The sequence below is a fragment of the Micromesistius poutassou genome (assembly GCF_964030765.1).
Source record: "Micromesistius poutassou genome assembly, chromosome: 4".
Classification (NCBI taxonomy): Eukaryota; Metazoa; Chordata; class Actinopteri; order Gadiformes; family Gadidae; genus Micromesistius; species Micromesistius poutassou.
Window position 1 is genome coordinate 20,431,537 of NC_140274.1, and position 24,092 is coordinate 20,455,628.

Below are 24,092 nucleotides of genomic sequence, written 5' to 3' on the forward strand. Positions count from 1 at the left end.
ACCAGACACATACCAGCATACATACAAAATGGCTGGTAAGCAGAGATAGCCAACTAGTCCAAGCTACAGCAAACTCCAGCCGCCCGGAGCCCCAGCGGAAGAGGCCTTTGGCGTTGACATGCTGCAGGTGTCCGGTAAGAACACACGTCGTACCCCGCAGCCGGGGATGAGACCTGGGGGTCTCATCCCCGGACCCCGACGCTAGACGAGCCGCAGATGTCAACACTGGTCCCAGCTAGGGACAACACCGCTATGCTCTTTTGACAGTGTCTCTGATCGTGAAGTAAGACGTTTATTAAACTGCCAGCAGCCAAGGTGTGAGTCTAGTGGACTGTGACCCAGAGGACAACGTCCAGACCAGGGAGCGACCGTGTCTTTAGACTGTAACCCAGAGGAGAACGTCCAGACCAGGGAGAGACCTTGTCTTCATAATGATACGTGAGACCAGGGAGCGACCGTGTCTTCGTAATGATACGTGAGACCAGAGAGAGACCGTGTCTTCATAATGATACGTGAGACCAGAGAGAGACCGTGTCTTCGTAATGACACGTCTTTGTGGGAGTCAGCTGAGTTCTGAGAAGACGAGTCAGGACACATAGAGGAAGCTCCTGTGTTGATAACTTAACTTAAAGTTCGCAATGTGTTGAACGTGTCCACTAGGAGGCGTCACTATGTTGTGTCTTTGGTCCATTTAATATCTCAGGTCCATTTAGTTCGATATCAACTTCAAGTTGTCAACATTACTGTGATACTGTTCACATTACTGGTTGAGTGTTGACCTGTTACTGGATTCTTTTCGCATGACATTCAACAAGGTTATAGTTCATTGAGCCCCGATTCCACCACAGAAAGTTTTTAATTATCAATGATCTTGTTTTCGTTCTCCTGTCAGTAGTCATAGCAAAACGAAGGCATGACGACGCCGAGGTTTGAACGCAGTGGCATCCACCTGGACCAATCGGAACTGCTGTGCACCAAAGGATGTGGGTTTTACGGCAACGCAGCCTGGAGAGGTCTGTGTTCAAAATGCTGGAGAGACGAGAACCAGAAGGACAAGCAGACTCAGATCCAGGAAGACTGGGCCCTCGCAGAGAGGTGTGTGTGTGTGTGTGTGTGTATATATATATACATACATAGACATAGACATAGACGTATATATTAGGGGTGTAACAAAAACCGATTTGAATCGGAAAATCGATTTTGATTTAAAAGATGCAAATCTTCTGAATCTAACTGAATCGAATCGTTCCATTTTAAAAATGTATCATTCCTGAATCGTATCGTACCCCATGTATCGAGATACGCATTGAATCATCTTTTATTGGAGAGATGCACACCCCTAGTATGTATGTATGTATGTATATATATATGTGTGTGTATGTATGTATGCGTGTGTGTGTCGTATCTCAGTGTTTATATCCTGACCTGTATGAGATGGTTTGGTATTTGGATGGCGTCTCGTGCCCAGGTTGCAGAAAGAGGAGGAGGTGGCCTACGCAAGCATACACCAGAAGGCCCCGCCGCAGCCTGCTGCCTCGGGCAAGCTTGAGGAAAAGAAACCCAAGGAGAAGGCCAGCAAAGTCAAAACAGTCGCAAAGCTTTTCAGCACCTCCACAAAAACACCACCCAAAAAAGGTGAGTCCTTCTTGTTTTGTCTTGTCTGTCTAAAGCTGAGTCGTTCAATGATTGACGATATGGTTTATTGATTTAACAAGGCCCACTGTGGATTATTTTTTAACTCGCATCAGGAGGGCCGTTTCCTCTTTACTGTGTTTTATTAAACTAAATAAACGTTTGATTTATTTATCGAACAAACGATCTTCGCCTCGCGGTGACCAAAGCATTGTGGCGAAGATTGTCGCAAGAAGTCCGAACAGGCCGAGTGTTCATCGCGCGCTCTGTCTTCAGATCACACCTCGGGGGAGTCGGCGGCGCCCGGCTCCTCAGGGGGCCGCCACGTTCCCCCGGACCCCGACCGAGCCACGCGGGACTTCATCGACTTCCTGAAGCCCCTCAGACCGGGCCGGGAGATCTTCAAGCAGTGCCGAGCGTTCACCGAGAGCATGTTCTATAAGAGGGTGAGGGGCGTTCAACCGAGAGCGTGTTCTATAAGAGGGTGAGGGGCATGGCCAGGGGGCGTGTGCCTGGCCAGGGGGTGTGGCCAGGGGGGGTGCCTGACCAGGGGGGCGTGGCCAGGGGGGGCGTGGGCCTGACTGGGGGGGGGGGGTGTGGCCAGGGGGGTGTGGACATGCAGAGCCTTCTGCTCCATTTCTGTTTACATTGCATTTAGCAAACGCTTTTATCCGAAGCGACTTACATTAAGTACACTTGTCAGAAGAAAGAGAAACAACAATATACCTCTGTTGGTACAGTAAGGATGTTCATAAGTGGCAAGCACTAACAATCACTAGGTTAACCAATTCCCTGTATACAACAGATAGCTAAGATAAGATGCTACACAGCTAAGTACTATAACTAAGGGCGCACTCACACTAGCCTATCTGTACCGTGCCCGAGTACGTTTGCCCCCTAACGTCTAGATCGCTTGGCTAGTGTGAGCACGCCATCCGTACTCAAGTACAGTTAAATTCCGTGGCCTGAGCACACTTCGGAGCCGACACGCGCACACACACAGATACGCAACCTATATGTACAAGAGGCAACCGTACTCAGGCCCAGTTGAGATTGCCCAGTGTGAGCACAGGCCAGCGGCACGGTGCGGGGGTGGGGGGGGGGGCAATCGTACTTCAGTACGGTACAGGGCAACTTTGCCTAGTGTGAGTGCGCCCTTAGTACGCCATACAATAAGTGTGTACATTAAGTGCCAGGACGTACAACATACAATAAGTAGGAGGGAGGGGGAGGCTATGCAGGGTCCAGGTGAACTCTGACCTGGTGTCTTTTGCGGAAGCTGGTGCCCCAGGATCGCCTGCTAGGCTGCAGGTCTTGGGGATGGAGCAGAGCACCTTTTGGGTGGAGACTCTCTTTTTTTTTTTTTTATGCTGGGCAGCAAAATCCGAGAGCGGCTTTCTTGGTGTTGAACATGTGTGAGGTTCTGCGTGTCAATGGGTGCCTGCAAATATCATCGTTTCATTATTGATGTCGTGCATTGTGAGGGAATTCACGATTCCTTTTTAATCGTTTTTTCAAGGAACTGGGTGTTGAAGAACTCTCTGAATGCGTCCAGGATTTCTACCAGAAACTCTCTGAGTACCTGCACACTCAGTTCAAAGGTACACACACACACACACACACACACACACACACACACACACACACACACACGTGTATGTCTGTTGATACTTGTGCGCAAGTGTGTTAACTTGTTGGTTTGTTTGTGTGTGCACGTGTTGTGTGGGGTTACTTGAGTGTGTCCAAATGTGTGTGTTAAATTGTTTTTGTGTGTGTGTGTGTGTGTGTGTGTGTGTGTGTGTGTGTGTGTGTGTGTGTGTGTGTGTGTGTGTGTGTGTGTGTGTGTGTGACCTCTAGGTTCGTCGGAGCATGTGGAGAGTGTGATGGACGAGGTGGAGCGGTACATGATGAGCCGTCTCTACGAGGGGGTCTTCTGCCCCGAGTCCACCGACGACGAGGTCAAAGACCTGGCCATTCAGAAGAGGATCAGGTAGGAGGCAACGGGAACGCTCCTCCTCTTCCTCTTCCTCCTCCTCCTCCTCCTCCTCCGCTGACCTTTCAACCCCCATTTTGCCATGGCTTGAGTTTCGCGGTCGAGTCAGTGGTTGGGTTTGTTGGGAACTCGGAATACGGAAGTGGAACCAAACTTAAGCGGGGGATTCTTCTGGCGCTGTGCCATCGCACCAGTTGACATGTAGCAGACTGTCTTCTGTCTGTCTGGTGAGCAACAATACAAACAATGAGCGAGAGACGACCATCACACCTCGCTAGCAGCGGCTGAATGCCTGGCATTTGTAAAAAATAATGTTTGGATCCAAATTAAAACTTATACCATGAGCTGATCAACTCCCTCCTGTGGTCAACTCGCTCTTGTGTTCAACTCCCTCTTGTGTTCAACTCCCTCCTGTGTTCAACTCCCTCCTGTGTTCAACTCCCTCCTGTGTTCAACTCCCTCCTGTGTTCAACTCCCTCCTGTGATCAACTCCCTCCTGTGATCAACTCCCTCCTGTGGTCAACTCCCTCCTGTGGTCAACTCCCTCCTGTGCTACGTTTATAAAACAGAGGAAGTTGAACCAGTCTTCATACTGGGCTCCATCTGAACGGTCCAAACCGGTCCCACGGGCCGGCTCCTCATGGGCACCAGATAACTAGTTACTGACCAGATAACTAGTTACTGACCAGATAACTAGTTACCTCACCAGATAACTAGTTACCTCACCGGATAACTAGTTACCGCACCAGATAACTAGTAACCTCACCGGATAACTAGTAACAGCACCAGATAACTAGTGACAGACCAGATAACTAGTTAACTCACCAGATAACTAGTTACCTCACCAGATAACTAGTTACCTCACCAGATAACTAGTTACCTCACCAGATAACTAGTTACTGACCAGATAACTAGTGACTGACCAGATTACTAGTTACCTCACCAGATAACTAGTTACCTCACCAGATAACTAGTTACCTCACCAGATAACTAGTTACCGCACCAGATAACTAGTAACCTCACCGGATAACTAGTAACAGCACCAGATAACTAGTGACAGACCAGATAACTAGTTAACTCACCAGATAACTAGTTACCTCACCAGATAACTAGTTACTGACCAGATAACTAGTTACTGACCAGATTACTAGTAACCTCACCAGATAACTAGTTACCTCACCAGATAACCAGTTACCTCACCAGATAACTAGTTACCTCACCAGATAACTAGTAACCTCACCAGATAACTAGTTACCTCACCAGATAACCAGTTACCTCACCAGATAACTAGTTACACGGAGGCGGCCCCTAGGTCCCTTCGGGGCCTCCGTACCCTTCAAGGGGAGTGGTCTATAGCTTTATAAGGTGTTTGATTGGTTGGAAAACAAACATGGCGCCCCCCCCCCGAGCCGGAGTGTCTTGTGACCCCCGCCTGTGACCCCTCCCCCCCAGGGCCTTGCACTGGGTCACCATGGAGATGCTGTGCGTTCCCGTGGACGAGGAGATTCCCGAGGTGTCCGACAGCGTGGTCAAAGCCATCACAGGTAGGGTCCGCCGTGGGCGTGTCCCCGTTGAACCGCCCCTCCCCTCCCTCCCTCCCTCCCTCCCTCCCTCCTTCCCGCCCGCTCGCCCGCAGCCGCCGGCAGGCCCCGCGCCCCCCCTCTCACTCACGCGCCCGCTGCCGTTTGCAGACGTGATCGAGATGGACTCGCAGCGCGTCCCGCAGCAGAAGCTGGCCTGCATCACGCGCTGCAGCAAGCACATCTTCAGCGCCATCAGGGCCACCAAGGGGGAGCCGGCGTCGGCCGACGACTTCCTGCCGGCGCTCATCTACATGGTGCTGAAGGCCAACCCGCCGCGGCTGCAGTCCAACATCCAGTACGTCACGCGCTTCTGCAGCCCCAGCCGCATCATGAGCGGAGAGGACGGATACTACTTCACCAACCTGGTGAGGGGGGGAGGGAGAGAGGGGGAGGGGGGGGGGGAGGGGGAGGACGGATACTACTTCACCAACCTGGTGAGGGGGGGAGGGAGAGAGGGGGAGGGGGGGGGGGGGGGGAGGGGGAGGACGGATACTACTTCACCAACCTGGTGAGGGGGGGAGGGAGAGAGGGGGAGGGGGGGGGGGGGGGGAGGACGGATACTACTTCACCAACCTGGTGAGGGGGGGAGGGAGAGAGGGGGAGAGGGGGGGGGGGGGGGGGGAGGACGGATACTACTTCACCAACCTGGTCAGGGGGAGGGAGAGAGGGAGAGGGGGGGGAGGGAGGGAGGGGGAGGACTGATACTACTTCACCAACCTGGTGAGGGGGGGGGAGGGAGAGAGGGGGGGGGGGGGGAGGGAGAGGGGGGGGAGGGAGGGGGAGGACGGATATTACTTCACCAACCTGGTGAGAGAGAGGGAGAGGGGGGAGGGAGAGGACGGATACTACTTCACCAACCTGGGGAGGGGGGGAGGGAGAGAGGGAGAGGGAGGGGGAGGACGGATACTACTTCACCAACCTGGTGAGGGGGGGGGGGGACGGATACTACTTCACCAACCTGGTGAGGGGGGGGGGGGGGGGGGGAGGGAGGAAGGGATGTGGGGAGTGAGTGGGAGCAGCTCTGTGCGCTGGGAGAGGTCCGTGGTATGGCGGTGCTGAGGGGGAGAGGTGTGAACTCACTCACTCACTCCACTCACTCACTCTGACCCTCCCTCTCCTCTCCAGTGTTGCGCCGTGGCCTTCATCGAGAAGCTGGACGGCCGCTCCCTCAACATGAGCTCCGAGGACTTTGAGCTCCACATGTCGGGCCAGGCCCCTGGCCCCCCCCCGCGGCCCCAGGCCTCCGGGGGCCCCCCCTCGCGGCCCCAGGCCTCCGCGGGCCCCTCGGCCTCGGCCTCACTGCAGCAGGTCCAGAGCGGCCTGGACCTGCTGACGGGGCTGGGCGTCCGGCAGGAGCGCGTCATGGAGGGGGCCCGCCGGCTGGAGAACGACCTCATCGACTGGAGCGAGGGCGTGGGGCACGAGGTGCACGGCGCCCTGGAGGGGTTCCCCCCGGACGCCCCGGCCGCCGCCGCCGCCGCCGCCGTCCCCGCCCCCGCCCCCGCCGCCGCGCCGTCGGCCATCGACGCCGACAACGTGGAGAACGACCTCCTGCCGCCGCCGCTGCTGCCCCAGCTGTTCGCCGGGTGATCGGGGCCCCGCCCCATCCTGCCCGCCCGCCCCCTTCACTCCCCCCCCCCCCCCCCCCCCCCCCACCGGTGTGTCCTAGTGTCCTCCAGGGGCACCGGTTCCCTTCATCACACTCCAGAGCGGGCTCCACTGCGGAGGACTTCAGAGCCGGGGGTCCTGATACGTTTCCTCCCCCCCCCCCCCCCCCCCCCCAGGGGGGAGGGGGACACTCCAGACGGAGCACCACTCCAGACGGACGCTGGGGGGCCCTCTGTGGGGTTCTGTAGGGGCCCTCTGAAGGGTTCTCTGCGGGCCCTCTGTAGAGGTCTCTCTGAGGGGCCCTCTGTAGGGTTCTCTGGGGGCCCTCTGTAGGGTTCTCTGGGGGCCCCTCTGTAGGGTTCTCTGGGGGCCCCTCTGTAGGGTTCTCTGGGGCCCCTCTGTAGGGTTCTCTGGGGGCCCTCTGTAGGGTTCTGTAGGGGCCCTCTGAAGGGTTCTCTGCGGGCCCTCTGTAGAGGTCTCTCTGGGGGCCCCTCTGTAGGGTTCTCTGGGGGCCCTCTGTAGGGTTCTCTGGGGGCCCTCTGTAGGGTTCTCTGGGGGCCTCTCTGTAGGGCTCTCCAGGGCCCTCTGTAGAGGTCTCTCTGAGGGACCCTCTGTAGGGTTCTCTGAGGGCCCCTCTGAAGGGCTCTCCAGGGCCCTCTGTAGAGGTCTCTCTGAGGGACCCTCTCCAGGGCCCTCTGTAGAGGTCTCTCTGAGGGGCCCTCTCCAGGGCCCTATACGGGGGCCCTTCCGTCCCCTTGCACGTTTAGTTTCCCTTTTGAGATGACGCTGATATTAGGCCACTTTAGAATCATAACAGCAAAAACAAACGAAAATGAACGACAAAGTATAATGCTGATGTGGTGTCATACTAGTTTCTATGAAATGATGTGTGATGTGCATCATTACACCTAATACTCCCCAAATCTGTGCTTCTTCCCACTCAGACTCCACGTGTGTGTGTGTGTGTGTGTGTGTGTGTGTGTGTGTGTGTGTGTGTGTGTGTGTGTGTGTGTGTGTGTGTGTGTGTGTGTGTGTGTGTGTGTGTGTGTGTGGAGAGGCTAGTTGCATGGACATGTTGCATTGGTAATCTATCTGCAGAAGATGTTCCGGTGGTGTGTAGATAGACGTGTGTGTCTTGTTGTTCTGCGACACTACTGCTTTCTGAAGCGGCGTTTAGGGAAGCAATCTTTTTCTAAGGATTGGCGCTTACGAAAGGTTCTGGGTGCAATAAGATCCATTCTTCTGTGCATGTCCTCTTTAAGACGTGCCACATTAATGCTTTTAATGAACTAGGATTGATTTGGGTGTCCCTTGCCCTTCCCTTAATTTATTGGTCATAGCAGGGAGATATATTTTTTTTTCTTTGACCTCCCTGTCAGAGCTTTTAAATGATTGGCTGAGGAGTCAGAAACATGGCTTCATGGTCTTCCTGTCCTTTGATTCGGTTGATTCCTTGGTTGTCTTATTTTTAACCGTGTGTGTGGAGATATATATATATATATATAATCTCAACAACAATAACCACCAATGCATTTTCAAGCTTTGTTCACAACAGCACTTTCATGAAGGCCATCTGAGTCAGAGTGTTTGGTGAAAGGCCTTCAGCTCTGTCCCCTCTCGGCTCCTGTTGGGAGGATGGCACGGGGATTTGATCATTTGTTTTACGATTTTTATTTTAATTATCCATTAGTCAAAGACCTCAAACCGTTTGGTTCATTTGGAAACGGGGCGGGGTCGCCCTGGAGGATGAGTGCCGTCAGTGCGCCTATATTGATCGATCGAGTCATTTCATTGTATGCACTAACATTGATCAGGTATTGGGAAGTAAAAAAAAAATGAACCGTGTAGGTTTGGTGTTGTTTAACAAGGAGCTATGTAATACAAACTATTTTATTTAAATATAAGTTATTGAAGAAACAGTGTTTTATTACCATTCATAAGCTTGTTTCAATTAGATAGAATAATAATAAAAAAGTCAAAATGTTCTGTCGGTTTGATCCCTGCTTATATTCCTTATAAATCAGCTTAATGTTGCTATTGTCGACCATAATGTATGATGTGAGTATCATGCATTAAAAAATATATATAATATAAAAAAGGGTATGCCTGCTTGCTATGGTGACTGTTTGTAGGTTATTCTAAACGGTGGATAGTAATGAATAAATAGAAAAGTTACAATATGGAGCTAATTGACTGGATTCGCAGAGAAATGTGGATTTCTGAAAGCGAAGTGAATCCTCACACATAACTCCGGCTTCTCATTACTGCGTTCCTAAAGTGGACGTTAGCAATGGCTTCATTTCAGTGCTCACCAATTTTGAAAGAGGACATCCTGGGGGAATTGTGGAGAAAAACCACAAACTTTCAGTTCCTGTTTGCCTTATAAAAGGGCAGAGAAGGGAGAAGTTTGAAACAAGGTCTTCTGGACGAGCGGACGAGATGGCTGGATCCCTGTGTCTCCTTGGTGAGTCCCTCTCGTCTTTGTGTCTTTAAACTGCAGACAATGTGTAAGCTGTGTTTCATATATTTGATGGCTCTGTTTCAGTTCTTTCAACGCTACTGACCTTGGTTCATTCAGAAGAAGTGGGTGGTATGTATTAAATACTTTTCTAAAATTCAAACTCAGTTTGACACGTTCATGACGGATTCATCTTCCAGTGGGTGAATCAGTGGCATCATGACAGATGATCAACTGACTGATTAAAACGCCCCACTTATTGAGGTGCGTTCTCTGGTTGGCGCGAATTCTCCCCCTGGCTCAGACTTTAGATTGTTCTAGCTTAGCAGATGTAAAACATGTATACATACGTCATATAACAGTCTTTAAGGGCTGATTATGGTCCCACGTTCACGCAACGCAATGACCATGCAGACTAGTGATGGCTTGTTCGCGAACGAATCAGTTTGAACGAACGACTCTTTAACATGAACGAACCAACCTGATTCACCGTTTCAGTTCGTCTCGTTCGTATCGTTCGTTCTCCGAGACTCGACTCCCAGCTCCACCCACTAGTCGCTAAGTCGCTGTTCGTTCACTGACTGTGTTTAGCGGTGAAGACTCAAGGACTGAGAAGTCACGAGAGCCAGCCGGCAACAACATCCCGATTTCGACCATGAAGCGCTCCTCAGCTAAAAGGAACTTAGTTAATGTTGTGTTGATTGATGACAGTTTGCACCATTGCACGTTCGTGATTCGTTTGAGAGTGAGAACGAGGGAGGAGCTGAGTCTGACCGACTCGTTCTCATTCAAATGAAGTCTGACCGACTCAGTCTGACCGAGTCTGACCGACTCAGCTGAGAACTGTGCATTCGTGATTCATTTGAATGAGAACGAGGGAGGAGCTGAGTCTGACCGACTCAGTGACTGAGAACCATGATTCACCGCTACCGGAAACGCGACTGAACGAATGAACGATTCGAACGACTCTTCTTGGCGAACTGACCGACGCAAACTGATTCATTCAAACGAATCATGAAATCCACCACTAACGCAGACGCTTCGACGCAGTCGTGAACCTGTTTTGGTTCTGCGTCGGGTTTTAGTGTGCGGACCAATCACAGCTCTTTCTGCTGCGTCGCTTCGACGGAAGGTTACAATTTTTGGGAGGCGCACGTCATGCCCTTTGCGGTGGACACAAGGAGCGTCTGCAAGGACGTAAGGGGTCCGTAACCCCCTTGCGTTGCGTGAACGTGGGACCATAATCAGCCCTTCAGGCAAAGGGAAAAGGCATGATATCACCCCTTTAACATTTCTCACTGTAGACGAATTCAAAGCCATCCTGACCAACACGGGCCCTTCCGCCCTATTCCTCGGGGAGTCCATCCACCTGAGATGCAGCGTCCCTGACCCCCGGACCACGTGGACACCCGAGTGGTACCGGGACAGCCAGCGGCTGGAGCAGCGCGGGGAGCTGAACATCCTCTCCGCGGCCATGGGGGACGCTGGCACTTACATCTGCAGGGGGGAGAGGAGGGGGGCCAGGGGATCCATCTACACGCCCAAGAGCCTGCCCCACAAGATCACGATGAACGGTGAGTGGGGCGTTCGTCTTTCCCATAGACCTCTGAAGAATATGTCCCGCCTCCGAGGCTCCCGGTTCGGAGCCTAGCAGGCGGGACTTATTCTTCAGAGGTCTGTTCTTTCACAACACTTGGTAGGCCAATAGAAGCAATGAGCTTGTCTCTTGAGTGAGTTTGACCTTTGACTTGTAAAAAGGGAACAATGCAGACAAGAGGCATGAAATCCAAATAAGGATCAAAGCACTGCTTCGTAGGCTTCTAGCTCTGTTTCCCACGCGTGATGTCCCTACATTTGACGTCATGACTCTACGGAAGCCTTATGGGCCCATGCTATTATGCAATCTTAATAATAATCACATGGAATACAAAACAATAACTCAAAATATGCAAATTAGACATTTACTAAATATGGCTTTCATTTCCAGCCCCTAATAGGCTTAATTACAAACGTAAATATTTAAATAAAGCCATATACATTTCAACAAGTTAAACTAATCAACTTTAATGTTTTCAAAGAAACCCTTTACACATCACACCAATGTCACACCAGCGTCAATGTCCCCTCCTGTCCTCTAGTGGGAGATGTCATGCTGACGGTGAGCCAGCCCGTCCTGGTGGGGCAGACCCTGGACATCCAGTGTCGGGTGCGGGGAAAGCCCAGGGTGACCGAGATGTATTTGTACAAAGACGATGTCTTGGTGTCGAGTCGAAGTGACGGGATGGGAGATTTCTCCATTCCTAACGTCAACCTCACGTACCAGGGCAAATACCAGTGTATGGCCAGTTGGTTTGATGGACAGCAGAACTATGCCAGGTCTCTGGGCAATCTGGTGACTGTCCAAGGTGAGCTGGTCTATACTTTCCAATTAAGAAGTTCATTGGTAAACTAATCTAAATATGCTGACTTGTTGGTGTACTGTTGCACTGTTGATGATACTTATTTTATGAATTTGGAATTATTAACATTTCCTCCACCTTTTCTCACCGTTTCTTAGAGGTTGTGACTAAGCCCATATTGTCGTTGGACACCAGTGCTGCCAAAGAAATGACGCTCCGCTGCACGTTCACCTTCATCAAACCGGATCCGGCCGCTGAAGTTCACATCTACTTCTACAGAGACGAGCAGAAACTGGAAGGAACCGCCCGGTCTGAGAAGAAAGCGTATCAGGTGGTGCTGAAGAAGGCGGGGGCGTACCGCTGCAGGGCCCGCGTGCCCTCACTGAACCTCAACAAGTGGAGCGAGCCGGAGCACTACAGGTGATCATCATCGTCATCATCATCATCATCTTCTTCATCATCCGTTATAATTACTATAACGTGAAAAGTGACCTCATGGTTACCTGGGATCTGGGGTGGCATGTGGCTCAGGAGGTAGAGTGGGTTGGCTGGTAACCGGAAGGTTGCTAGTTCGATCCCCGGCTCCTCCTAGCTGAGTTTCAAGGTGTCCCTGAGCAAGACGCCTCACACTCACTGCTCCCTACGAGCTGGCTGTCGCCCTGCGTGGTTGATTCTGCCGTCGGTGTGCGAATGTGTGCATGAATGGGTGAATGTGAGGCAATATTGTACAGCGCTTCGAGTGGCCACTGGTTAGAGAAGAGCTGTATAAATGCAGTCCTTTTACCATCTGTTAGGAGATATCTTTAGTAAGCGGTAAGCGGTACACGCTTTCACCAGTGGTCAAGGATTGGTCCTCTGTGTCTTTAACCTGAGTTTACGTTCAGCGATTTGCTCATCCTCTCTGTCTCCTGTCTCCGGTGCAGCACCTGATCCGCTCACCCACCTCTGCTGGAGCCCTCTCCTCACGAGGGGAACCTCTTCTGAGGAGAACCTCTCCTGAGTGGAACCTCTGGCTGTCCGATACGGTTCCTCTGCAATAATCATGTGCAATAATCACCAATATGAATTTAAGTACAATAACGACTGAATGAACTCTGAATCTTTTTTTTAAATCTTTAATTATTTTTTCAAGTTGTTGTCCACCATATTCATCGCAAATCTATATGTGATTCTAAATGAAATTATATAACATTTTAAATGAGATGTGCTTTCTAAATCAATTAAACAAATACCCTTTTTGGCAAAACAAACTATGGCTAAAACAATTTTACTATTATGAATATATGAAACATATAAAGATTCATAATGATCAGGTACTATGATTTTTATATAAACTATACAACACCTGTTTTACAACCCTTTAATATTTAAAAGTAATAACATATTGTAATGTAGTCTGAGTTACAGAGGGGGACAAACTTTGTTTGGAAGAGTTTTAGAAAAAAATGAGTCATCATATTCTCTTACCGTTTACACGTTGTACATCCTAGCTATACTTGCTAGTTCTTAATTGTGTAACATTACCATGAAATATGAATATATATCAATAAATATATATATATATATATATAGTAGCCGTTTGGTTGCAATAAAGGAATAGAACAGTTAGATGGAGAGATTAGAGGCAGATGTGCTAATGCCGAGAAAGTTATGGAAACGCCCTGATTCCAAAAAGTGAAGTGAAACTTCAGAGTTACACTGTGTCCTGGTGTTGAAATAGAAAATGTAAGACTCAATATGTCCGGTTCAGAAGTGTTGCAAATAGTATTGGTTAAATTCAGCCATAAGATTGAGTAAGATCGAAACCCCACATTGGCTGGCTTCAAACGCTGAGATGTCCCATGACAGTGGATGGAACTGTACACATAGGGTCCGGTAGTTCAACAAACAAATGTAGGCCTTATCAGCAGATATAAGGCAGCACTAGCTCAGGAGGTGTACGTCGTCTGATTCCTGGTTTGATTCCTCGGCTCCTTCAGGCAAAAGGTGTTCAGGTGTCCCTGAGCAAGGCACCTTAAAACCAGCTCTACTCAAGCAGCGCTCACGCAAGCTGTCGTCGCCCTGATTGACTCCACCCTCTGTGTGAACGAGAGGCTTCAATTGTGGTCGCTTTTAAACACAGTCCGTTTATGAAGTCAGGCCAGGGCTGATCGTCGAGTATCACGCTTCATCCGAGTACAACAGGAACCCAGAGAATACGCTGTCGTCTTCACTGCTGGCGTAAGCTCCGTTCCAGTCCCTCAGGGTCTCCAGCCACACCTGGTCTCCGGCCGCCAGCCGCAGCAGCAGCAGAGTGGACGCCTGGTCGATGTCCTGACCGTGGACGGAGTCCCGTGTCCGGACACGCCGCGAGCCGTTCACCACCAGGGCCGCACGCAGTGGCTTGTTCCTCACGGTGATGTGGTAGGAGAAGACGTAGACTCCGGCGTGGACACAGGTGAAGCTGTGCGAGGAGGCGTTGTACTGGCCTTCCTCGTTGTAGAAGACCTTGTCAAAGCGGATCGGGAAACCGGACGGCGGGAAGGATTTGCTCGGCGTGATGCCGACGCTGAAGGCCGAGCGCTTTTGGGGAACCCCAGCCCCCTTGGCGCCTTTCAGCCCGCGATGGCCCCGTTCGCCTCGCATGCCATGGTAACCGCGGTCCCCCTTCGGACCATAAAGGCCTCTTAGTCCTGGGGTTCCCTGGGGGCCTTTCACCCCAGGTTCCCCGTGAGGTCCAGGGGGCCCTGGGTCTCCTCTGACCCCTGGCTGACCGGGGGGGCCATACTTGCCGTTCAATCCAGGATGACCCATTCCGCCCGGAATACCAGGATGTCCCGGCTCCCCGCGGGCCCCTGCGTTACCTCTCTCCCCAAAGGTGCCACACTCCCCCCTGTCGCCTTTGTCTCCCTTGGGGCCCATCTCGCCAGCCAGTCCCGGAGGTCCGGTGGGACCCTCGGCCCCTGGTTCTCCCTTATCAGCCGTCCCATTGAGGCCGTGCTCCCCTTTGTCTCCGGGTTTACCCTCAAACCCAACTTCTCCTTTCCGGCCGTCGGAGCCACCTTCACCTGTGGAGACAGGGACTCTGGCTCAGGTTACCACACATCTTGCAAAGGAAGCATTTACTATCAGCCATCAAAATGAATACCTTTCTCTCCAGGTTTTCCAGGAATTCCTTGTGCTCCTGCCAATCCAAGATTTCCTTGATCACCTTTATCGCATTACAAACGAAAAAATTAAGCATTGGTTCCACTCAGAGGTATTAATGTATCAGTATAATACCGTCACTACTACTACTATTACTTTTCGTACTACTACTACTCCTCCTAGTACTACTCCTACTCCTACTATATCATATTTACCCTTGTCCCCTTTGAATCCCACAGTGCCTTTGAGACCCTGCGGTCCGGGTAAACCAGTGGGCCCTGGCTCTCCTTTGTCCGGCCCTGCTAATAGAATAGGTCATGGATTATTTGCATCGTATTATGTATTTGTGTAAACCGGGCTCCATCCAGTCCGATTACGACCGTACCTGCCAGACCCCTGTCTCCCTTCGGGCCCCTGGGCCCTCTCTCAGGTGGGCAGCACTCGCAGAAGTTGAAGTAACACTCGTTGTAATCGAGTGTGTAATTCTCATTCCCAGCACTGGGGGGGCGAGTGCTTTCCATGTGGTAGTCGGGGATCACGTCTCTGGGATAGGGGGTCCGTTCCGCGGTGGCCGGCGGTTGGGGCTCCGCTGCATGGGTGGGCTTACTCTCCAGGCCCTTCAGCGGGGTCTTTGGGGGGCCGGGGGTCAGAGGGTTGCGTGCGGTGGCCGGGGGGGCGGGCTTCTTGGTGTAGTGGTGCTTGGGCTTCGCTGTGGTCTTGGCCTGGAAGCAAGGAGCCATGACGAAGGCCACCGCAACCACAGCGAAAAGCACGGAGTGACAGCTGATGATCCTCATGGTTACCTGGGATCTGTCGGAGGTATGTTTAGTAAGCGGCAGTTTCACAGTTCAGTTTGCCCTCTGTGTCTTTAACCTGAAATAACATTATGCGATTTGCTTTTTGTCCAGTACGGGTTTTTTTACTGAGCACTTTACAAACGCTTGACTCCTGAAAAAGGCCAGCAAAACACCAAAAGGTACGAACAACTCCAAACACCATCATTGGTGCGTACAAAACCCTCTTCAATCATCTACGACACACTTGAACACCGATCTGAATGTTATTTGATAACCAGGAACCCTTACCCTGTTTTGCGTGAGTGGTCCTCTCATTTATCCTGCTCTGTAGCAGTGGCTGGAGACACGAGCAAGTGCCCCGTCCCTCGCTGATGTCCCCGCCAGCCTCCGAGGGAGAAACGCCACCCCCACCAATCAGGGTGTCTGTCAGGGCATGGGGGAGGTCTGAAACCCAACTACATGGTAATCTACGGCACACTGGAGCCAACCCAAGCAGAACCACTGTTCTGTGCCCTGTTCTCTGTAACCCTCTTGTGTAGAAAGGTGCTTTTGTGACAGGGGATACAGCGCCGCCCAGAAGCGGTCCCCCACCCCCGATGTGGGCCGGACCAGGACCAAAGGACGCGGGGCGGCGGGTCACATGATACGGGAGCTACTCCTCTGACATCCCCCCCCCCCTCCCAGCTGGCTCTTTGAGCTGGACCGGAGCCGAGCGGGACACCTTAACAGCCCTTCTTTGCTGGGATAGTGAACCCTGTCGTTCACTACTCACCCTGTTATTAATGTTAAAGTACGACATCCCAGCTGGCGCCCGGAGACGACACAGGGCGCCGCTCGTGATGTTGGACCACAGCTTCCATCCACCACTTGAAACCACTTCATTAAAAAGTCGACCTGTAAATGAGACGACTGCACAGGGAAACTCTATCATCGCCATCTTCTTGGTGGACTTCCAAGAGAGAGCCTGATAATCTCCTCACTCAACAGTTGGTAAACCTGAGCTTTCGTGAAAAAGGAAACAGCTTATCTCTGGTGCAGTGGAAGTGCCCGCCTGACCACTGGGGTTCACTGACTCCCCCGACGCCCTCACAAACAGCGGCTAAAGTTGCCGTCGCAAACTACAAATGACACCGCGCTGAGGGAACGGAGGGATTCCGGCGTGTGGACATGCGGGCTGCAGTGTCGGAGCAGGAAGTGGTTGATAAGCATGTCTAAGCAGTGCCACACTGGAGGGAATGCCCGGGCTATCAAAGACCTCCAGCCCTCTGAAGGGGTCCTCGGCTGGCTTGGAACCAGCCAGGAGCAGCAAAGTAATGAAAAAGAGACGGGGGGGGGGGGGGGGGGGGGGAGAGCTTGTTTTATACCTTTCTGTATCCAAGGGCTATATATCCTACTGCTGCATTTAGTCTTACTTTTATACGACACTCTGGATGGAGTCCCTATTTCAGCCACCTCTCTTTCGGAGTGAATCATTGGTGTCAATCATCACAGGTGTCAGGAGTAAGGGGAGTATAACTTAAATGATAACAACAAAAGCAAGGTGATAATGATTAATCTAGGTTCAGGCACTTCAGTGGATTTGCCATTCAAAAGCCTTTAGTGGATTGTTACAGTAATGAGTCAGTACACCAACACGTATCCGCGATCTGCCTTCTTCAGGGTGTCGACTATGGCACACAACACACACATCAGCAGTCAGTGCACCTGTGTCCAGGTGAACACAGGTCGTTACAGTGCTCTGCCACTAGGGGCATATCAAGTTTCTAGAAACATAACTGAACCTTGAGTGACAAGCGATGCACGGTGAAACGTTCCCTCGGAGTACACAGAGCATAATTCACAATTCAACATCATTCTATGTTTTTATATGTGTTGTATTTATTTGTACCTAGGGACTGTAGATGTAAATTAGCCTAAGCCTAACTCGGGTGCGATGCATCAAATGGTTACATTTATGTTTTAATTGCTCATGGTCCCTTTTAAATAAAATTGAAATTGAATTGAATTGAATTTCCCTCCTACTGGGATCTGTAGTGTTTAAAAATCCATGGCCGAACCAGGAATTCTCTTTTCCAAGCTCACCTGGGATTCCATGTCCTTCCCATGCCCTGCCCCCTTCTTCCCAGCGGCTGAACTAAGATGGCCCCGACCCGGCCCCTCCCACGCCTCACCAAGGAGGGGTAACTGAGACGGGGAGTGTGATCTGTGACGGGGTCCTGAGAGAGAGAGACAGGACAGGGGCCCCCCCTGGGGCTCCGTGACCCCTGAACCCAGGCCCCACCGCCCCATTCAGACCACACACAACAGCCGTGGTCGTCTTACACTCCGGCCCGCGCACAGAGCCCCCCTGTGCTGCTGGCTGTCCACTGAGTTAACACCCGACCCTCACGCACGCACACGCACGCACACACAGACAAACTCATAAACAAACACATGCGCAGACGCACGCACACGCACGCACACACAGACAAACTCATAAACAAACACGCACACAGACGCGCACACACGCACGCACACGCGTAGACATACGCATGACCGTACGCATGACCGTGAACACACACAGACGCATGCACACATCGAGACGCACGCACGCACACACACGCATACACACACACACATACGTATGCACACACACACATGCACGAACACAGACAGATAAACACACACACACACACACACACACACACATCTAAGGGATAAGGCGTACCTTAGGCCCCCTGAACAGTTCACTCACTCAGCAGGTGCAGCCGAGCAGACAGGAGCGGAGATGCCTTCCATGTAGGAGGTGTATTTCCTTCCTTTGGACTTCCTTAAAGAAGATCTGAGATAGCAGTCAGACCGATGAGTATAGAATGGACAACTAGACACATAGGATCTCAGGGCGATAACAAAGAACAAGATACTCCCGCCTTGCTTGGGAAGCTGGGCTGAAATCAGTTCATTCTGTCTGAACCACGGTTCCACTTTCTCCACGGTCGAGCCAATCCACGGGACGCTCCCTCATCAAAGGAGAGCCAGGAGCCCTCAAATTAGCAGCTAATGACGTTGGCGATCAGCGAGACGTGACCCCCCCCCCCCCCCCCCCCCCGGCCACGCCCTGCCACACGGGACTAAAGGGCTTCCTCTCCGTTCAGCTGAACATCTCCATGAACAGAAGCTCAACCCTTTGTGTTTGGTCTTCCAGGGGAACACGGACCACAGATCCAAGTCTTCAAGGGAAACACCAGCTTCCGCAAAAGACTGAAGACACTTGTTCAGAGTTCACCTGGACTCTGCATAGCCTCCCCCCTTACCCCCCCCCCCCCCCCCCCCCCCCCCCCACACACCCCTCTTACACACTTATTGTATGTTGTACGTCCTGGCACTTAAAAATAGTACTTGGCATCGTGTAGCATCATATCCTAGCTACAGTAGCTTTGTTGTTCACGGGGAATAGGTTAACCTGGTGATTGTTAGTGCTTGGCACTTGGTTGTATGAACATCCTTACTGTAACAACAGCGATATATTGTTCCACTTCTTCATGACAAATGTGGTTACTGTGAGTCACTTTGGATAAAGCGTATGCTAAAGGCCCTGAATGTAAATGTGAATGAATCAGTTTTGGGTGCAGCAGTGCAAGATGGCCGTCTGCGAAAGACAAACACACAGAACACATGGAAGGGACGGGATACACACCCTGGAGCTGTGGTTGGTCTTTGACCCTCTGATAGGAGACACATCTTTAGGAGCAGAACTCAGTTCAATAAGGTGGATGGTAGGGGGCGCTGTTGGACTTTGATGGTAGGAGACTTGACCCAAAGTAAACAAACACATTGTGAGCTATCTGCCTTGGCGAGACAGGGGTGGGGCACAGAGGACTGAAGCATAAGGATTTGTTTGATTCCAGCACCTGTACAGACGGCATCTCTCGTATGTAGTCATGAAATGTAGACAAACAAAGTTCACGGACCAAACTGCACCCAACTGAATAGCCTAATCCATCACTTCCTTTTCGTTACTTTCTACTTTAGCAGCGCGATTCCTTCCAGAACCCAGCAAAGTGAGGCCCTTTCATGGCAGCTCCTGGGGTATGGCGCAGGCTAAAGTTTCCAGACATCTTGGCACACCGCACAAGGGTGCCTAGTGAACGCCGGTTCCCAAAGTCCGCGGTTTCCTCCAGTATTTGTAAGGTGATCCTAAGGTGAACTGCTGACCTGACACCTGTTAGGAGTTGTGTTCACACTGAGTTGATCATAGTTAATATGGAAGGTGTGTCGATGAAGCGCTAACTGAATTCCAATGTGTTGCATTGTTATCAAAGTTGACGCGACGCATTACAGTTTGAATCCCGTGGGCCTTGTCCTCTAACCTCCAACCTGGAGCCACTGAACCTCTCTCCCTGCTCAGTGTGCTCTCTCTCCCTCTGTCTCTCTCTCTGTCTCGATCCCTCTCTTTCTCTTAGTGGCTCTATCTCTCTTTCTCTCCCTAACCCCCTCTCTCTCTCTTTCTCTCTCTATCACCCTCTCTCTCTCTCTAGGTCTCTCTTCCTGTCTCTTTCTTAATGTCTCTCTCTCCCTGTCTCTCTCTCTCCCTGTCTCTTTCTCTCTCTCCCTGTCTCTCTTTCTCAATGTCTCTCTCTCCCTGTCTCTTTCTCAATGTCTCTCTCTCCCTGTCTCTCTTCCTCAATGTCTCTCTCTGTATGTTTGTTCAAGGTGGAAATGAGTTTTCAAACCTTCTGTTCTCATTGACTCCTTTCATTACGAGGGCAAAGGGAAGCGTGTGTGTGTGTGTGTGTGTGTGTGTGTGTGTGTGTGTGTGTGTGTGTGTGTGTGTGTGTGTGTGTGTGTGTGTGTGTGTGTGTGTGTGTGTGTGTGTGTGTGCGTGCATGCGTGAGTCTGTGTGTGTTTCTTTGTGTGGGTGCCGGCATGTGTGTATGTGAGACTATAATGTGTGATGGTGTACTTTAGACGATTTGTGTGTAAGTTTGTATGTGTGTGCGTTTCACAACCAATGCTATTATCAGAAACACACTTTTTACAAACTTAATACAAGACAAACATTAATACAGTGAAGACATGAGCATGACCTCCAGGACGATAAAGGCCAGCCCCATCAGGGGTTTGTAAGGGCATACTGGTTTGTAAAGGCATACTGGTTTGTTAGGGCATACTGGTTTGTAAGAGCATACTGGTTTGTAAGAGCATACTGGTTTGTAAGGGCATATTGGTTTGTTAGGGCATACTGGTTTGTAAGAGCATACTGGTTTGTAAGGGCATATTGGTTAGTAAGGGGTATACTGGTTTGTAAGGGCATACTGGTTTGTTAGGGCATACTGGTTTGTAAGAGCATACTGGTTTGTAAGAGCATACTGGTTTGTAAGGGCATATTGGTTAGTAAGGGGTATACTGGTTTGTAAGGGCATACTGGTTTGCACGTGTTTGTGCCTGCATCTCTATTGTCCTGTCGTCGCGGTAAACGGCAGCATAATAGCAGTAGGCATCATCGCCATGGACACAGCCGCTGGCGTGGAGCGACAGAATGGTTGGAAACAGTGGCGGTGGTAGAAACCTGAGCTGTTATTGTTTACATTGAGACCGTTAGAGAGAGAGAGAGAGAGAGAGTGACTGACTGACTGACTGACTGACTGACATGATATATAACTTTATTGTCAGCTTGGCTGAAATTTGTCTTGCGACCCAGCAGCCATTGTATGCATAGAGCACATATACACATTACACACGACATAACACAGTGGAAACAAAACACAAATACACATATAGACACACGCAGATGAGAGCAAAAGTCCACCGCTGAGTTTACCTATGGCTAAGCTCCTAGGCTGGGTCGCAGTGCAGCCACTGAGCAGCGCACCAACAGGAAGTGAAGAGACTAGACTAAGAGAGAGAGGGGGATAGAGAAAGGGAGATAGAGACAAGAGAACGAGAGAGACAGAGAGAGAGAGACAGAGGGAGAGAGAGCACACTGAGCAGGTAGAGAGGTTCAGTGGCTTCAGGTTGGAGAGAGAGAGAGGTGCTCAAGGTGGTGTAGAGGTGTATAAAGGGGTTACAGGTGGTGTATAAGGTGGTGTATTAGAGGGTGTAGGGGTGGTGTATTAGAGGGTGTAGAGGTGGTATATTAGGGGGTGTAGAGGTGGTGTATTAGAGGGTGTAGAGGTGGTGTATTAGGTGGTGTATTAGAGGGTGTAGAGGTGGTGTAGAGGTGGTGTATTAGAGGGTGTAGAGGTGGTATATTAGGTGGTGTAGAGGTGGTGTATTAGAGGGTGTAGGGGTGGTGTATTAGAGGGTGTAGAGGTGGTGTATTAGGGGGTGTAGAGGTGGTGTATTAGAGGGTGTAGAGGTGGTGTATTAGAGGGTGTAGAGGTATATTAGGTGGTGTATCAGACGGAGGAAGGCGCCCCTGGGTATTCATGCGTTTCCCTGTCCACACAACTGGTTTGGTGGCCCTGCCTCTCTTTGTCCTGCTCTGAATGCATTCTATCGGATCTATTGGGTGACAAGCGGGCACACAGATTACTTTTGGGTATTTTTGGTAACCATGGGCATGATCAAATTCAGTCTCAGCCTTGTGTTTTAAATAACATGTCTCTAGAACAATTAGAAGGTCAAAGGTTGAAATGTCCTGATGAATAGTGGTGTGTGTGAGCAGACTCCCATGCAGGTGACAATCAAACAAACCATTTGAGACCAACTGTCTTTATTTTCTGAATAAAGCGGTTTCACAGTGGGATTTATAAAAAAAATTTGAACAAACCCTTTAGACGCATTGACTCATTAGAGATTCAACAGAAAAAAGAAGGAAAATATAAATAATCAGTTTTGGTAATCGACATTGTAACCAGCCAAGCTTTACCATAAATATAAACATAATACAGTGTAAATAAAGTTGCATTAAATGTGATCAACGACTACGAGCCCTTCACCTAGAGTGTAAAAGTGTTCCCCGCCCCATCCCCACTAGTGATTTGACTCCGTCTCCGCGGCTCACCAGTGGGGTAGGACGGTAGGCCAGTCATGTGACCTTCGTTAGGCCCCTCCCTCCTGGCCTGCGGGTCGGACCATTCAGTGCTTTAATTGCGCTGAGGAGTTGTGTGTTAATAAACCCAGGCAGCGTCACAGACACAGACACGCCTTTGGGACGTTCTCTCGCAGCAGTATTTGTACATGGCAAGCCTCCCTGAGCTCTGAGCTCAGGACGGCTGCCGATAAGGCTGCCAGGCAAACATTGAAACACATTTTTGTTTGTTTTGTTGATCGATGGCTTAATAAGACTTTCCCTGACGGAGGCTTTCTGGACATTCAGCACAGACGGCCTTTTGGCTGCAGAGCTAACCGCAGGGTGCTGGGTGAGGAGGTGGCCGTATCTCAGTGCGGTTCAGTGCGTGTTATAATGTAGCAGAGAGCAGTCAGAGGGTCCTAAGACCCTCTCGAACCCTGACCCTAACCCTCGATGCCCAGTGTTTTAACGGCGTCAAACCGCAGGCAGAGCAGAAGAATCGATGAGCAACACGGAAAATCATGAACAAACATCAATGGATTGGAAAGCCGCGGTAGTCTTGGAGGAGCCTCCTTTGGGGCGGAGCCTTGCGGGGTCATTGGTGAAGGCGGGCCCCCATGGAGACACGAGTGCGGAACAACAAACACAACAGCAACAAGGGGACAACATTTCCCTGGACGTAGGGGGCCTGAGAGTCTGACGGAGTCTGTCTAATACCGGTGATGGGGGCGGGGGTATAGGACGTCAGGGTGACCAGGAGGACACCAGCTGACCTGAGCTGAAGGACCGGAGGAGCAGGCGGTGATGCGGGAGGTGTGGTGAGGGGGGTTTGGACTCTCCTCCTCCCCTCTCCTCCCTCCATCGTCTCCTCTCCTGCCTCCATCGTCTCCTCCTCTCCTCTCCTCCCTCCTCCTACTCCCTCTCCTCCCTCCATCGTCTCCTCCTCCCTCTCCTCCCTCCATCGTCTCCTCGTCTCCTCCTCCTCTCAGCTCATGAGCGTCACGGCGCTCTCCGCCGGCCCTCCGAACACGCCGGAGAAGAAGCGCAGCGCCAGGCGCAGGTGGACGGGCAGGAAGACGTAGGAGGCGTAGGCCACCATGGCCGCCGCGGAGAGCAGGGCGGAGGTGAAGAGGGCGCGCTCCCAGGGCTCCAGCACGTAGACGCCCGTCAGCAGCAGGTACTGGTAGTACAGCCAGGCCAGCTGCTGCTGCAGGGTCCGCAGGGCCATCCTCTGAGAGAGAGAGAGAGAGAGAGAGAGAGAGAGAGAGAGAGAGAGAGAGAGAGAGAGAGAGAGAGAGAGAGAGAGAGAGAGAGAGAGAGAGAGAGAGAGAGAGAGAGAGAGAGAGAGAGAGAGAGAGAGAGAGAGAGAGAGACCCAGAAGAGTTGTTACACAGAGAGAATGTGGTGGGATGGTCTAGACCAGATGATGCCAAACACAGAACTAGGCGTGCAGGGAGCAGGTGGAGGCTGCAGGGGGAAGGTGGAGGCTGCAGGAGTGAACG

The 24,092-nt window shown here is 51.2% G+C and overlaps 4 protein-coding genes across 4 annotated transcripts; 2 read left to right on the plus strand and 2 right to left on the minus strand.

Moving 5' to 3' along the window:
- LOC311341762 (rab5 GDP/GTP exchange factor-like) lies at positions 1–9,075 on the plus strand. Its single transcript, XM_084466562.1, has 9 exons — positions 1–134; positions 893–1,095; positions 1,469–1,635; positions 1,909–2,078; positions 3,152–3,233; positions 3,490–3,622; positions 5,078–5,169; positions 5,317–5,573; positions 6,334–9,075. Exons 2-9 carry the CDS (start codon positions 914–916, stop codon positions 6,796–6,798), a joined length of 1,548 nt encoding a protein of 515 aa, XP_084322688.1. The 5' UTR covers positions 1–134; positions 893–913; the 3' UTR covers positions 6,799–9,075.
- A 125-nt stretch (positions 9,076–9,200) lies between these two features.
- LOC311341780 (Fc receptor-like protein 5) lies at positions 9,201–13,164 on the plus strand. Its single transcript, XM_084466586.1, has 6 exons — positions 9,201–9,280; positions 9,362–9,406; positions 10,579–10,848; positions 11,413–11,679; positions 11,832–12,093; positions 12,597–13,164. Exons 1-6 carry the CDS (start codon positions 9,256–9,258, stop codon positions 12,601–12,603), a joined length of 876 nt encoding a protein of 291 aa, XP_084322712.1. The 5' UTR covers positions 9,201–9,255; the 3' UTR covers positions 12,604–13,164.
- A 669-nt stretch (positions 13,165–13,833) lies between these two features.
- On the minus strand, positions 13,834–15,596 carry otol1b (otolin 1b; the record flags this gene model as incomplete). Its single annotated transcript, XM_084466429.1, has 4 exons — positions 13,834–14,720; positions 14,801–14,872; positions 15,015–15,098; positions 15,185–15,596. The coding sequence occupies 4 exons, from the start codon at positions 15,594–15,596 to the stop codon at positions 13,834–13,836; spliced, it is 1,455 nt and encodes a 484-aa protein (XP_084322555.1).
- Positions 15,597–23,575: 7,979 nt separating this feature from the next.
- sptssb (serine palmitoyltransferase, small subunit B) lies at positions 23,576–23,818 on the minus strand (the record flags this gene model as incomplete). Its single annotated transcript, XM_084466430.1, has 1 exon — positions 23,576–23,818. The coding sequence occupies one exon, from the start codon at positions 23,816–23,818 to the stop codon at positions 23,576–23,578; it is 243 nt and encodes an 80-aa protein (XP_084322556.1).
- Positions 23,819–24,092: the final 274 nt, after the last annotated feature.